Below are 11,675 nucleotides of genomic sequence, written 5' to 3' on the forward strand. Positions count from 1 at the left end.
CGGCCAGGAGAGGACACGGAGGACGAGGAGGAAGAGGAGGAGGAAGATGAATCCAGTGACTCGGGAGCAGCTGAGGAGGAGGGAGAAGCTGAGGGTCCCTCTTCCATCCCATCCACAAATCCTTTCATCAGGGGTTGGGTGTATCGGCCAGGAGAGGACACGGAGGAGGAGGAGGAAGAGGAGTTCAGTGACTCAGGAGCAGCTGAGGAGGAGGGAGAAGCTGAGGCTTCTTCTTCTGTCCCCCCAACAGGTACCTTCTTAAGGGCCTGGGTTTATCGGCCAGGAGAGGACACAGAAGAGGAAGATGAGAATGAGGAGGATGATGACTCAGAAGCCACTGACTCGGCGCTGAGTCCCTCCCTTCAGGCTCAGAGCGCCCTCCTCAGGGGCTGGATGTATCGGCCGGGAGAGGACACAGAAGGAAGGGAAGTTGCTAAGCAGCAGGGAGAAGCTGAGCCCCGCCCCTTCCGAGTGGCCATCTATTTACCTGGAGAAAGGCCACCACCTCCCTGGGCTCCCCCTCGGCTACCCGTCCGACTGCAGAGGCGACTTAAGTCCACGGAAACCCCCACCCGGCATCTTGACCCTGAGCCTCCCGTAAAGGCCAGAAAGGTGGGTGCTGAGGGCTCAAGTTCTCCAGTCTTAGGGAGGAGCTGGAACTCTGATCTTCCTTCCTGGAGCTCCTGGGCTGGAGCGGGGGAGGGGCTGAACGCCCCAACTTCTGGGTCCCCTGTGTGTTGCAGAGGGTTGCATGTGAACTCCGCTGGGAGGGCTGTGTTCACGGTAACGCAATCCTTTGCAAGAGGCTGGGCCCCTGTGAGGAGAGGGGGCAGCTGTGGTTCATTGTCAGCATCAGGGAACCAACCGCCTCCATCTGCAGGGGGCCGGATCTGGTGGGTGAATGGCTAGCAGGTGACTAACCAGATCACAAGCATTCTTGTGTAACTAATTTTTGTTTGGTTCTCTCTCTCTTTTCCCGGTCCCTTCCCCCCGCCCCTCTCCCTGTGGACATGTGCGTCTTGTGTCTGTGCTGGTCCCCCTTCAGGTACGCTTCTCTGAGAAGGTCTCTGTCCATCTCCTGGCTGTCTGGGCAGGACCAGCCCGGGCCGCCCGCCGGGGACCCTGGGAGCAGCTAGCCCGAGATCGAAGTCGCTTCGCCCGTCGCATTGCTCAGGCCCAGGAGCAGCTGGGCCCCTGTCTCACTCCTGCTGCCCGGGCCAGGGCCTGGGCACGCTTTGGGAACCCTACGCCTCCTCTGGCCGCCACACCTGCCCCTACCCAGATCTTACCATTGTCCTCCGTCCAGGCCACAGCCTTGAGCCCTGTTACGGCATCTCCCTTCGCCCCTCTGTCCCTGTCTCCCGGCTTAGACCTCAGTGGGAGGCGTGGCTAAGATCATGTAGTTTCATGTTTCTATTAATTATTTATTTTTTGTATATTGTTTTATATAAGAAATAAAACTTTGTGATTTGTAGCAAGCAATGTCCCTGCCACTGTGTGTATCTGAACTGACAATCTCCACTACCCTCGGGATAAAGGGGAGTACTCAATAGAGAATAAACTGTATTTCCCATCATCACTCAAATTTGCTTCTTGTCCTGAGGCTTTTGAACTAAGGGCTGGTGGGTCTTGTTAATTTTTCTTTGGCCTCTGCCTAAATTTTATTAAACTTGGGACAGGGGCGCCTGGGTGGCTCAGCCAGGTAAGTCTGATTTCAGCTCAGGTCATGATCTCCCTGTTGGTGAGTTCAAGCCCCGCATCGGGCTCTCTGGTGTTGGCATGGAGCCTGCTTCGGATCTTCTGTCCCCTCTCTCTACCTTAACCCCACCCGTTCTCTCTCTCTCTCAAATAAACTTGGGACAGTTATCTCCCCAAGGGGGGCTAGGAGCTGGACTCAGTAATCTCAAAAAAACAAAAAAACAAGGGTTCAGGGGCACCTGGGTGGCTCAGTGGGTAAAGCATCTGACTTTGGCTCAGTCACGATCTCACGGTTTGTGAGTTCAAGCCCCGTGTCAGGCTCTGTACTGATGGCTCGGAGCCAGGAGCCTGTTTTGGATTCTGTCTCCCTCTCTCTCTGCCTCTCTCCCGCTCACGCTCTCTCTCTCAAAAATAAATAAACGTTCAAAAAAATGGGAGGGGGGGTTCATTTCTAGTCCTCCATGCCTCCCCGGAATATACCCATCCTCCTATTGGCCATTTAAATGGTGAATTGCTTGAGGCTCCCAGCTGTCCAATTTCATATTTATAAGCCCTGTTCCAGAGATTGTGACTAACAGCACATATGTTACAGGATTGTAAGGCCCCAAAGAAGTTCTTACTGAGTGATTTTAAGTAATTCCTGCACCCAATGTGTGCCTTGAACTCAACCTTGAGATCAAGAGTCATACCCTCTCATGACTGAGCCAGCCAGACACCCCAAGATGTTCATATGTAAAACAATCCTTGCCAGGGGTGCCTGGCTGACTCGGTTAAGCAAATGACTCAGCTCAGGTCATGATCTCGTGGTTCAGAAGACTGAGCACCATGTTGGGCTCTGTGCTGGCAATGGAGCCTGCTTGGGATTCTCTCCCTCCCACTCTGCCCCTCCTCTGCTTGTGCTCTCTCTCAAAACAATAGATAAACTTAAAACATAAGTAAATAAAAATTGGGGCGCCTGGGTGGCTCAGTTGCTTAAGCATCTGACCTCGGCTCGTCATGATCTCAAGTTTTGTGAGTTCGAGCCCCGCATCGGGCTGTTTCCTTTGGGTGCAGGGTCGGCTTTGGATCCTTTTTCTCCCTCTCTCTGCCCCTCCCCTGCTCACACGTGTTCTCTCTCAAATAAACATTAAAAAGGTAAAAAATAAATTTAAAAAAAGCTGGCAAAAATAATCCTTGCCAAATAACAAAAACTTTTTTGAGCTTTATTTATTTATTTTTTAACGTTTATTTATTTTTGAGACAGAGAGAGATAGAGCGCGAACGGGGGAGGGTCAGAGAGAGAGAGGGACACACAGAATCTGATACAGGCTCCAAGGCTCTGAGCTGTTAGCACAGAGCCCGACGCGGGGCTTGAACCCACAAACCATGAGATCATGACCTGAGCCGAAGTCGGAGGCTTAACCGACTGAGCCACCCAGGCGCCCCCAAATAACAAAATGTTATACAGGTGTTAGCCAGTATTGTAATTACTCTCTCACCCATGCATGTCTTGAATTCAAGTTTGCCTCCAACTCAGAAGACTTTTCTGACCTCAGATCTGTTCAGCAGTTCAAAGAAGAATGGCCCAAACATCCTGTCCTTTGTCCAGCGTCGGGCCCTGCCCCCTCTCCATTGCTTCCCCAGGCTTTCATATTCCCAAGCCAATCAAGTCTCCTTCCACTTTAAGACCTTTGTATAAGCTATGCCTACCCGCCTGATATTCCACCCCCGACCCCCTCTGGCGATTCCAGAATCGGTCCTCGTGATTCTTAAGATGCGTTTTGATTTTTTGTTGTTTAAGACCCACCTCCCACGACTCTGAGTCCCGGGAAAGCAGGTGCTGCTGAAAAGCCCACTCCCTGAATCACACGACTGGGCACCCAGGCAGCGTACGAGGTGTTAATAGTAAGGTGGTGCAAAAGAAGGCGCACTGGGGCCTTTCCCCCAATGAGCAGGCAACAGAAGCTGACGAGGGTATGGTATTTCATTGGATTACTCACACGCCAGCTTTCCATCGAAACTGGACAAGCAGATGGCAAAGGCTTGGAGGGGGCAAAGCGGGAAGCAGAAGTCCATGGTGAACATGTCTGGGGCCACGCGGCCGAACTGGAGCACGAGGGCATCGGCTGAGGAGGAAGTCAGGATCTAAGCCCAGCCCCACCCCTCAATTCCCTTCCGAGGTCCTCTGAGCTTCCAGAACTACACAAAGGCTGGGCGGCGCACCTGCTAAACCCAGAAACCCAGGGCCGTTTAAAAAACTACATTTCCCAACAGGCTTTGCAACAGCATGGACTCGGCCCAGCCTAGACAAACGCTCAAATGCTGATGGGAGATGTAGTTCTTGTCGGCTCATGCCACCCTCCAACCTCCCCTGACCCCCCCCCCCCCGGAAAACGGTTCTTAGGAGCTCACGGGCATCCGGATGCACGATCTGGAAGTTCTTGACCGAGGCCCGAGTGACTCGACCGTGAAAATTGAGTACGTAGGCGCCGCTCCTGTAGCTCCACCAAGGGGCTTTGTTTTGTAGCAGGACCAGTCCCTGGCTAGCTCCCCGTTGGAGGCGACACAGTAGTGACTCCTGCTCCTAGAAGATAAAGTAGAGGGGGTGTTTAACCTACCACCAATGGGCCTTTTTCCTCCGGATGCAGATTTTTGAGTCTCTAGTCTCTCTTCTCTGGGAAACATAGAAGTCTAACAAAGTCCTTCTGGCTTCGCATATGACCTTCTGCAAGCCATGGGCCCCCTTCTCCCTTAGGACCTATGGCCAGTCACCCAGACCTTCCTCTCCCACTGACCCAGACAGTCTCAGCCTTAGCCAACTCACGTTTTGTGGCTGGACGCGGAGTCTCTGGTTCTGGTCATCGATTCCCGGAATGATCACAGTCATTTTCCGGGGCCCTCGGAATCCCAACACGTTGGTCTCCTGTGGGAATTATGCTCCAGTTGGCCTGGCTCTTTCTCCTCCCCACCGCCCTGCTTCATTCTCTCTTGTCTCCAGGAAACTCACATAGCACACAGCCCCCAGCTCCTCTCTGATCCGAGTGGTCTCCGGGACAAAATTCTTCCTTTCAGGGTTCACTCCATTGTCAAAGATGGTGAACTTGGTGCCCAGGACATTAGATCTGCTCCAGGAGGGGGGGGGTGGTCAGAGCAAAAATAATAATTAGTGTTTTGCTGTACTTTGAGTGCTTTCCCATGTCATCAACTCTTCCCGTTAACCCTCTGCTTGAGATTTAAGTTTTGTGTTCCATGTATCCACAGTCCCAGCCCCTTTGTTTCTTTGATAAGCCATGACTTTTAGCCTCCTGCCTTGGCCTTCTGGAACCTTCTTCCCCCAAAGATTCAAGAATGCATGCATTACATTACATCCATACATTACAGCCCTCTCCCACAGGAACTTAGGAGTCCCACCCCCCCCCGCCCCTCCCGAAAGTAAATTTTTTTTTTTTTTTAAGTTTACTTATTTATTTTGAGAGAGAGAATCCCAAGCAGGCTTCACACTGTCAGCACAGAGCCTGACTCAGCGCTAGATCTCACCAACCATGGGATCATGACCTGAGCCGAAATCAAGAGTCCAGGGCCTAACAGACTGAGCCACCCAGGCAGCCCCAGAACTTGTCCTAAATGTCAACCTCTGCTCCAAAGCCCTTAGTTCTCCTATTCCCAACCACCCTGGGGCTACCACGTGAAGAAATAACAGAAGCCATCAGTCTAAGACAAAAGGTCCTTGAACAGGTGGAGCTTGTGCTCTGTGGCCTTCTGGGAAATGTAGTTCACTTGCCCTTCTCCCCTGACGCCGCCCCTCCCCCGCCCCCGTTTTTCACACATATCAGGGCTCTGCCCACCTGACTTTGCCCACAAAGTTGTCCCCATCCCGAGACAGGTCTGTGGGGTCCAGGGAAATGAGGTAATTAGAGGTTTTGCTCCTTTTTCTCTTGCGTCCAGCCAGGAGGAAGTGCTGTGGATAGGAAAAACAGCCCATGGGGATTGATTTCTGGTATCCGGCTAGGGGCAGGGGTCTAAGACAAGGAAACACCACGTCCCCGTGACAGAGGAGAGGGTAATGGAGCAATAAATATCTCAAGCCTTGCTGGGAGATGTGGTTCTCTCTGAACGAAGTCATCTGCTAGGTCCGGAAGCGGCGCTTCACATCTTAATATCTCCCCCTCATCCGTTCCGCAACTGGGACTTGGGTCAGGGCTGAGCCCAGGCAGAGGGCAGCCCAACTGTGGCCAGGCTGGGCCGCTTTGGAGAATAGGGAAGAGCCTCAAGTGGAACACTGCAGGACTTTGGTAGGCATTTCACCGGGGAAGAGCAAGTCTGGCACTACCCAGAAGGGAAATAGCCTCTTTTAGGGAGAGTACTTTGAAGAGAGACCACCACGCTGAGGGGGACCTGGCCAGCTTGAGAGGGACATGGTCTGGCTCTGGGGGAGGGGCTTGGTTCCTGAGGGGCCGGGTTTATCCCAGGCATGGGTGGGGCCTGATAGATAAGAAGGCTCTTTGAGGGGCCAAACACAATGGGGCCAATACCTTGAGAGGGTATGTAAGGGGTGGAGTTTTGGAGGCTGAGACTTCGAGACTCAAAGAGACTTTGAGACTTTGAGACCAAGGCTGAGACTTTGAGAAAGGCAGGCTTATCTCAAGAGGGGACGAAGCCTAGTAATGAGCTTGGTTAAGGCCACTGAGAAAGGAGCCTTTCACAGAAAGTTCTGTGAAGGGCGGGCTTGGCGTTGGAGTTCACAAGTCCCAGCTCAAAGACGAGCAAGGCCTGGAATCGTTTAAGTCTCGACAAGGCTCAGAAAGGGGCGGGGCTTGTCCCTGGGAGGTGGAGCTCGTTCCAGAGGCTGTCAGACCGCACCTTCCGCCCTTCGGCCGCCTCCAGGTAGAGATGGTAGAAAGGGAACATGCCCTTGTCTACGCCGCGCTTGTCGCGGCTGATGCGGCACTGCACTATGCGGCCGCGCAGCGCTGGCCGCAGGACATACGCTTCCATGTCTTCTCCCAGTCGAGGGCCTAGGGCGCGGGGTGGCGAGCAGGACAAGCTTCCTACATCACTGCTGCCTGCGTCTTTCTCGCCTTCCGGGTCCTCCGACACCTCCTCTTCGGCAGCTCCTGGGGAGTTCACTGTAGACTCCGACTCCTCTTTCTTCTCTTCCGGGTGCTTGCCCTAGCCCACACGCCAAATTCAAGTTAGGGGACAGAGCTGAGACCCGCCCCCACCCCAGGCTTGTCAACTACTGATTGGCCACGCCAGCTCAGGGTTACGCCCTCCCTCAACCATGTCTTCTGCCTATTGGCCAAACATCCCGGTCACCTGCTGATTGGCCAGTACCTCCAAGGGGCCCACCCAGCCAAGTCCTCATTGGTTACCACTAACCACTAATAACGTCCCGCTGAAGCCACGCCCACTCCACCTACCGCTTGGAGATTCCCTTTGAAAGCACCGTCCCTTCAACTAAAACCAGTGTTGATTCGGTCTAGATAACATAATATGGCCCAGAGCGACCCACTTGAAACTATTTAACTTACTTTCATCAATACCAGAGCGAGTGCCAACTAGTTTTTCCCTATCACTGTTTCACCCTTTCTCTCCAAAGCTCGCTACTTTTTGGTGGGCTGGATTTTAATGTATGTGCTTACATAAATTTAAATCCTCTAGATTGATTTCATAAATGGTACACACAGACAGAAACTACTAGACCAATCATAACAGGTTCCTCCCACCAGTAAAAAGGGCCTCTGATTGGGCTGCAGAGTTTTACACCCACCCACTCTAGAGTCCCAGGTTAGCCCGCCTGCTAACAAGTCTCCATGTCCCCTGTCACCATTCATTCCAGGGTTTGGTCCTGGACTGGGTACCTCATATTCGTCTCCAACATCCTGGAATTTGCTCTCTTCCTGTGCATTGGCCCCTAAGGGGTGGAAGAAGCCAGAAGAAGGCTGGCTCAGGACACCCGGGTCCCAGGAACTTGGGACAAGGTCACCTGGAAAAGGCCAGATATCCTGGGTTCCTGGCCTCTTTGTATGACTCCTCACACTTGCCAGATCTTCCTTCTCCCCCATGTACATGGGTACCTACACTGACTGAGAAGTCTCTAGATCCCTGGATCTAAGAACAGAGAGGGATTAAAGTCCTCCATTTCCCTTCTCCCAAAGACCACATCAGAGAGACTAGGAGCTAAAATGGAGCGGAGGAATGAAGTTTGGGACGATAATTAAAAGTTCTGTTATTGGGGCGCCTGGGTGGCTCAGTCAGTGAAGCCTCCGACTTTGGCTCAGGTCATGATCTCGAGGTTCATGGGTTGGAGCCCTGCGTTGGACTCTGCTGACAGCTCAGAGCCTGGAGACTGCTTCAGATTCTGTGCCTCCCTCTTTCTCTGCCCCTTCCCTGCTCTCTCTGTCTCTCTCAAAATAAGTAAACAAACATTAAAATTTTTTTCAAAAGGAGTCCTGTTGTTGAATCATTGGTTATACGAATCAATTGGTCATATTGAATCATTGGTCTATAAGAATAGAAGGAATTGTCATACGATATCATCAAGAAATAAAAAGTAATGACGTACTGATAATGCTACAACAAAAGTGAACATTAAAAATATGCTAAGTAAAAGAAGCCACAGTTCATATACTATATTATTCTATTTAAATGAAACGTCCAGAATAGGAAGATCTAAAGAGATAGCAGATTAGTGTTTGCCTAGGGCTGGAGAAATGAGGTGTGTGTGTTGGGGAGGAGGGTGTCACTGCTAAAAGGTACAGGGTTTCTTTTGGGACAATGATAATGTTCTACAATTGAATGTGGTGATGGCTGCTCATCTCTGTAAATATACTAAAAACCATGGAATGGTAAACTTTAAATGCATGAATTGTATGATATGTGAAATGTATTTCAATAATGCTGTTACAAAAAGGGGAAGAGGATTTCACCCAGTGTCCCTGAAATTACCAGGTCGTTGGAGGGCTGGCCAACCCCTGCGTCGAATCCCGGGAGGCTCTTTGTAAGCAGGTGGAGAAACAGGAATATCCTCCATGGACACTTCCTCCAACTCCAGATCAGAACTATCTGGAAGCCAGGAGAAGGAGAAGGACTAGAGACAAGGATGGCTGGGCTGGGCAGGGGAGGGGGCCTGTAGATTCAGATTCCTGAGTGTTGGAGAAGGAGTTTCAGGACCTAGACTCCTTGCTGTGAGGAATGACAGAGCCCAGAGTGGACTGGACTCCTGGCTCCTTTGGAGAGAAAGGTTCCAGAGTCCTGAATTCTGAGGGAGTGTAGTTCTAGGATATAGGCAGGTCCAAGGACTCGAGATTACCTGCTTTTGTCGGCGAAACCAGTGGGTCACACTCGCCGCTGCCATCTCCACCGCAGATCGTGAAGCCCAGGGCACTGTGGAGGCCAGAGCACAGATGTGCCTCTGGCATGTTCTCCTGGAGGAAAGGGTTCCCAAGGCCTGGGAGAAGGTGCAGCGGATCCCATTGACACGATGTACAAACTTCCGTCCTCTGCGCAGGGCTGCTTCCTCACAGACTCCCAGGCACTGTCTCTGATTGACCACCCAAACCCCTGAGACCCATTCAGAACGCTAACTCCGTCCTAAGGCTCAAGCAAGCACAGCTCTCCGGCTAAATTGTTGCGGACTCAGCGCGGGCACACAATCCCACAGGGGGCTCTCAGTCTCTCCAGGACGTGTGTCTAAATTATCCAGGCCCCGCCCCCCAGGCTTTGTTAATTCCAGCCTTCAGGCGCTCCCGAATCAAGTCCCTAGGGCTTTTCCAGGGCCCGCCCCCGCAGCTCCCTCAAGCCCCGCCCCAGAGCTCCAAGAAGCCCAATCAAAGGATTCTCTCCGGCCCCACCCTCCAGTTGTACCCGGCCCTGCCCCGCGCTTTGGCTACCCCGCCGCTGAGCTCACACGGGTCCTGCTCCTGGGCCCCCAAGGGGCCTGCACTGGGCTCTTCTGGACTCCATCCCGCCCTTCCACCCTGAGCCCTTTAGGCCCCGTCCCAAATTCCCGCAGACCCCTCCCTCTAGGCCTAGGCTCCTGCCCGACACTGGTAACTTTTCCTCACCGCGGTCCCCTGCGAGGCGCTCCTTCCTCCTCCATGGTCGCCGGGGTCGCAGAGAAGCGTCGGGATTGGCCTGAACCATGAGGGGCTCTTGGCGCTTCCGCCGCTGCTTCTTCTCAAAAAGCCGCCGCTGCAGGAGTGGGAAAAGGGGGTGAGGGGGTGGCGACCAGGAACCAGACCGGAAGACGGGGGTGAAAGAGGGCCCGGGGCAAGGGGAGGCATGCATGGGAGGGAGAGTCCAGGCTCTCAGTCCCTCCTTCCTCAGATCCAGCAGTCCTCGCACCCAATCCCCTCTTCCCCCCAGGACCCTAGCAGTCCTGCCCTCCAGAACCTTAGTTCTTTAGAAATTTTGGACTCTCATCACCAAGGTTTGCTTCTTTAGAAGCCCAACTTCCTATTTTCTCATTTCCCGATTGCAGACTTGAGGCTTGGAGGGAGACAAAGGGGGCCAGGAGTCCCAGAGCAAGTCCTGGGGGTGGTGTTCCTGGAAGCTATGGAAGACGGAAGAGGGGCTGGCAGGACTCCCGCGCATAGTACCTGCTGTTCCAGCTTCTGCAGCCTCATGGCGGTCAGCTCATCCCCCAGCAACCTGAGAGAGGTGCAGGCTCATGGTGACAACATGCAGGGCAACACCTCCCCCCACTTTTCCCCTCCCCGCCCCCCAACTGCCCAAGAGCCTCTCCTTCCCTTCCGTCTCCAGGCCCAACTTAGGGTGCTGAGCACTCTGTGAGGTCACAGAAGAGTTCTGAAACTCTTTTTTTCCCAGCACTGGCCTGTCTGGAATCCAGGAGTCAGACACCCCGAGCCCTTCCTTGTCAGGACTCAGGAGTCCAGGCCCCCTGCCCCTTACTGCTAGGCTGATGGTGCCGGACCCACCAACAAGGTTAAGAAGCCAGAGTTAAATGGGTGTGGGCATTATCAAACTCTGAGTTCCTCCTGAGCCCCCATTTCCATCCCTGCTCTCCCCATCCTGTCCTCCCCACTCACTCTTTCGTCCATGTGTCATTCTCCTGAGACATCCTGGAGAAGCAAGAGTGAGGCGTCAGGACACAGATCCAACATCCCAGTGGATGTTCTGCCCTCCAACACCTGATCTTATGCTTTAAATTTTCTCCTGGACCCAGACAGCCGGAATTCCAGGGACCCAGCAGCCTGTTTCCAGCTTTCGTTACTTTCAGGGGCACAGGAATCTGGTTTTCTCTCCCCCAAATAGCTAACTCTTCTATACCCAGGCATGGGAACTTAGGACCCTGGACCCCCAACACTCGACCCTCAGTGACCCCAGGCCTCCGGCACCCACCTGCCTGGAATCCTGGAAATTCCTCTCCTCCTGCCTGCAGAGAAGCTTTTCACATTCACGCCTCCATACCTTGCCTCTCCGGCCAATTTCTAAACATACCTGACCCTCTTTTCAGCTGGGGACCTACTCTCTGGGTCTCTGGGAAGTAAGCAGGCAAAGAAAGAGGGCTCAGAGGGAGGGACGGGGATTCCCACTGGGACCTGCCCTAATCCCCTCCCTCCTGTCCCACCACACTCCACTTCCAACAAAGCAATGAACCCTGGCCTCCAGCTGCAGCCGGGCAACCCTGCTCCAGGGGTTCTGAATTGGAAGGGCATGCAGGTGCTCCTTAAAGGGACCCTAGACAGCATCGCAGGGTCCCTCCCTCTGTCTCCCTCCCTCCTCTCTCTCTCTCTCTCTCTCTCTCTCTCGGCTTATATGCTAAAACTTAGAATATGACCTGTGCCAACAGCTACCGACCTATCTGTAACTCGCAGCCACTTCCTGGGGGAAAAATAAATGGGAAAACTACAACAGCCATGAGGCGAAGGGGCCGAGAGGCCCGCGGAAGTGGTCTCATTTTCCTCCTGCCTGCAGGGAATTGTAGTTCTCTTTGAAATATAGTTCTCTTTGAAATACTCCGCTTTCCTTTCGCC

General features: G+C 53.2%; 2 protein-coding genes across 6 annotated transcripts; one reads left to right on the forward strand and one right to left on the reverse strand.

Moving 5' to 3' along the window:
• Positions 1-6: 6 nt before the first annotated feature.
• On the forward strand, positions 7-1,585 carry PPP1R15A (protein phosphatase 1 regulatory subunit 15A; the record flags this gene model as incomplete). Its single annotated transcript, XM_040457645.1, has 3 exons — positions 7-151; positions 284-612; positions 1,046-1,585. Coding segments are annotated over 3 exons (822 nt in total), but the record flags the coding sequence as incomplete, so codon positions are not given.
• Positions 1,586-3,643: 2,058 nt separating this feature from the next.
• Positions 3,644-11,644, reverse strand: TULP2 (TUB like protein 2). Of its 5 annotated transcripts, none has more exons than XM_040457647.1 (13): positions 11,500-11,644; positions 10,728-10,760; positions 10,278-10,329; positions 9,744-9,870; positions 8,990-9,127; positions 8,626-8,742; positions 7,539-7,663; positions 6,538-6,846; positions 5,523-5,635; positions 4,685-4,799; positions 4,502-4,600; positions 4,090-4,261; positions 3,644-3,803 (listed from the first exon to the last, which is right to left on the reverse strand). In XM_040457647.1, the coding sequence occupies exons 2-13, from the start codon at positions 10,757-10,759 to the stop codon at positions 3,670-3,672; spliced, it is 1,533 nt and encodes a 510-aa protein (XP_040313581.1). In that variant the 5' UTR covers position 10,760; positions 11,500-11,644; the 3' UTR covers positions 3,644-3,669. The 5 variants fall into 5 exon arrangements, with proteins under 5 accessions (XP_040313581.1, XP_040313582.1, XP_040313580.1 ...); XM_040457648.1 differs by lacking the exon at positions 11,500-11,644 and adding an exon at positions 11,041-11,391 and having other exon boundaries at positions 7,539-7,591; XM_040457646.1 differs by lacking the exon at positions 11,500-11,644 and adding an exon at positions 11,041-11,389.
• Between the last annotated feature and the right edge of the window lie 31 nt (positions 11,645-11,675).

Source organism: Herpailurus yagouaroundi, unplaced genomic scaffold, assembly GCF_014898765.1.
Source record: "Herpailurus yagouaroundi ecotype Mexico unplaced genomic scaffold, PumYag 220, whole genome shotgun sequence".
NCBI classification, from domain to species: domain Eukaryota; kingdom Metazoa; phylum Chordata; class Mammalia; order Carnivora; family Felidae; genus Herpailurus; species Herpailurus yagouaroundi.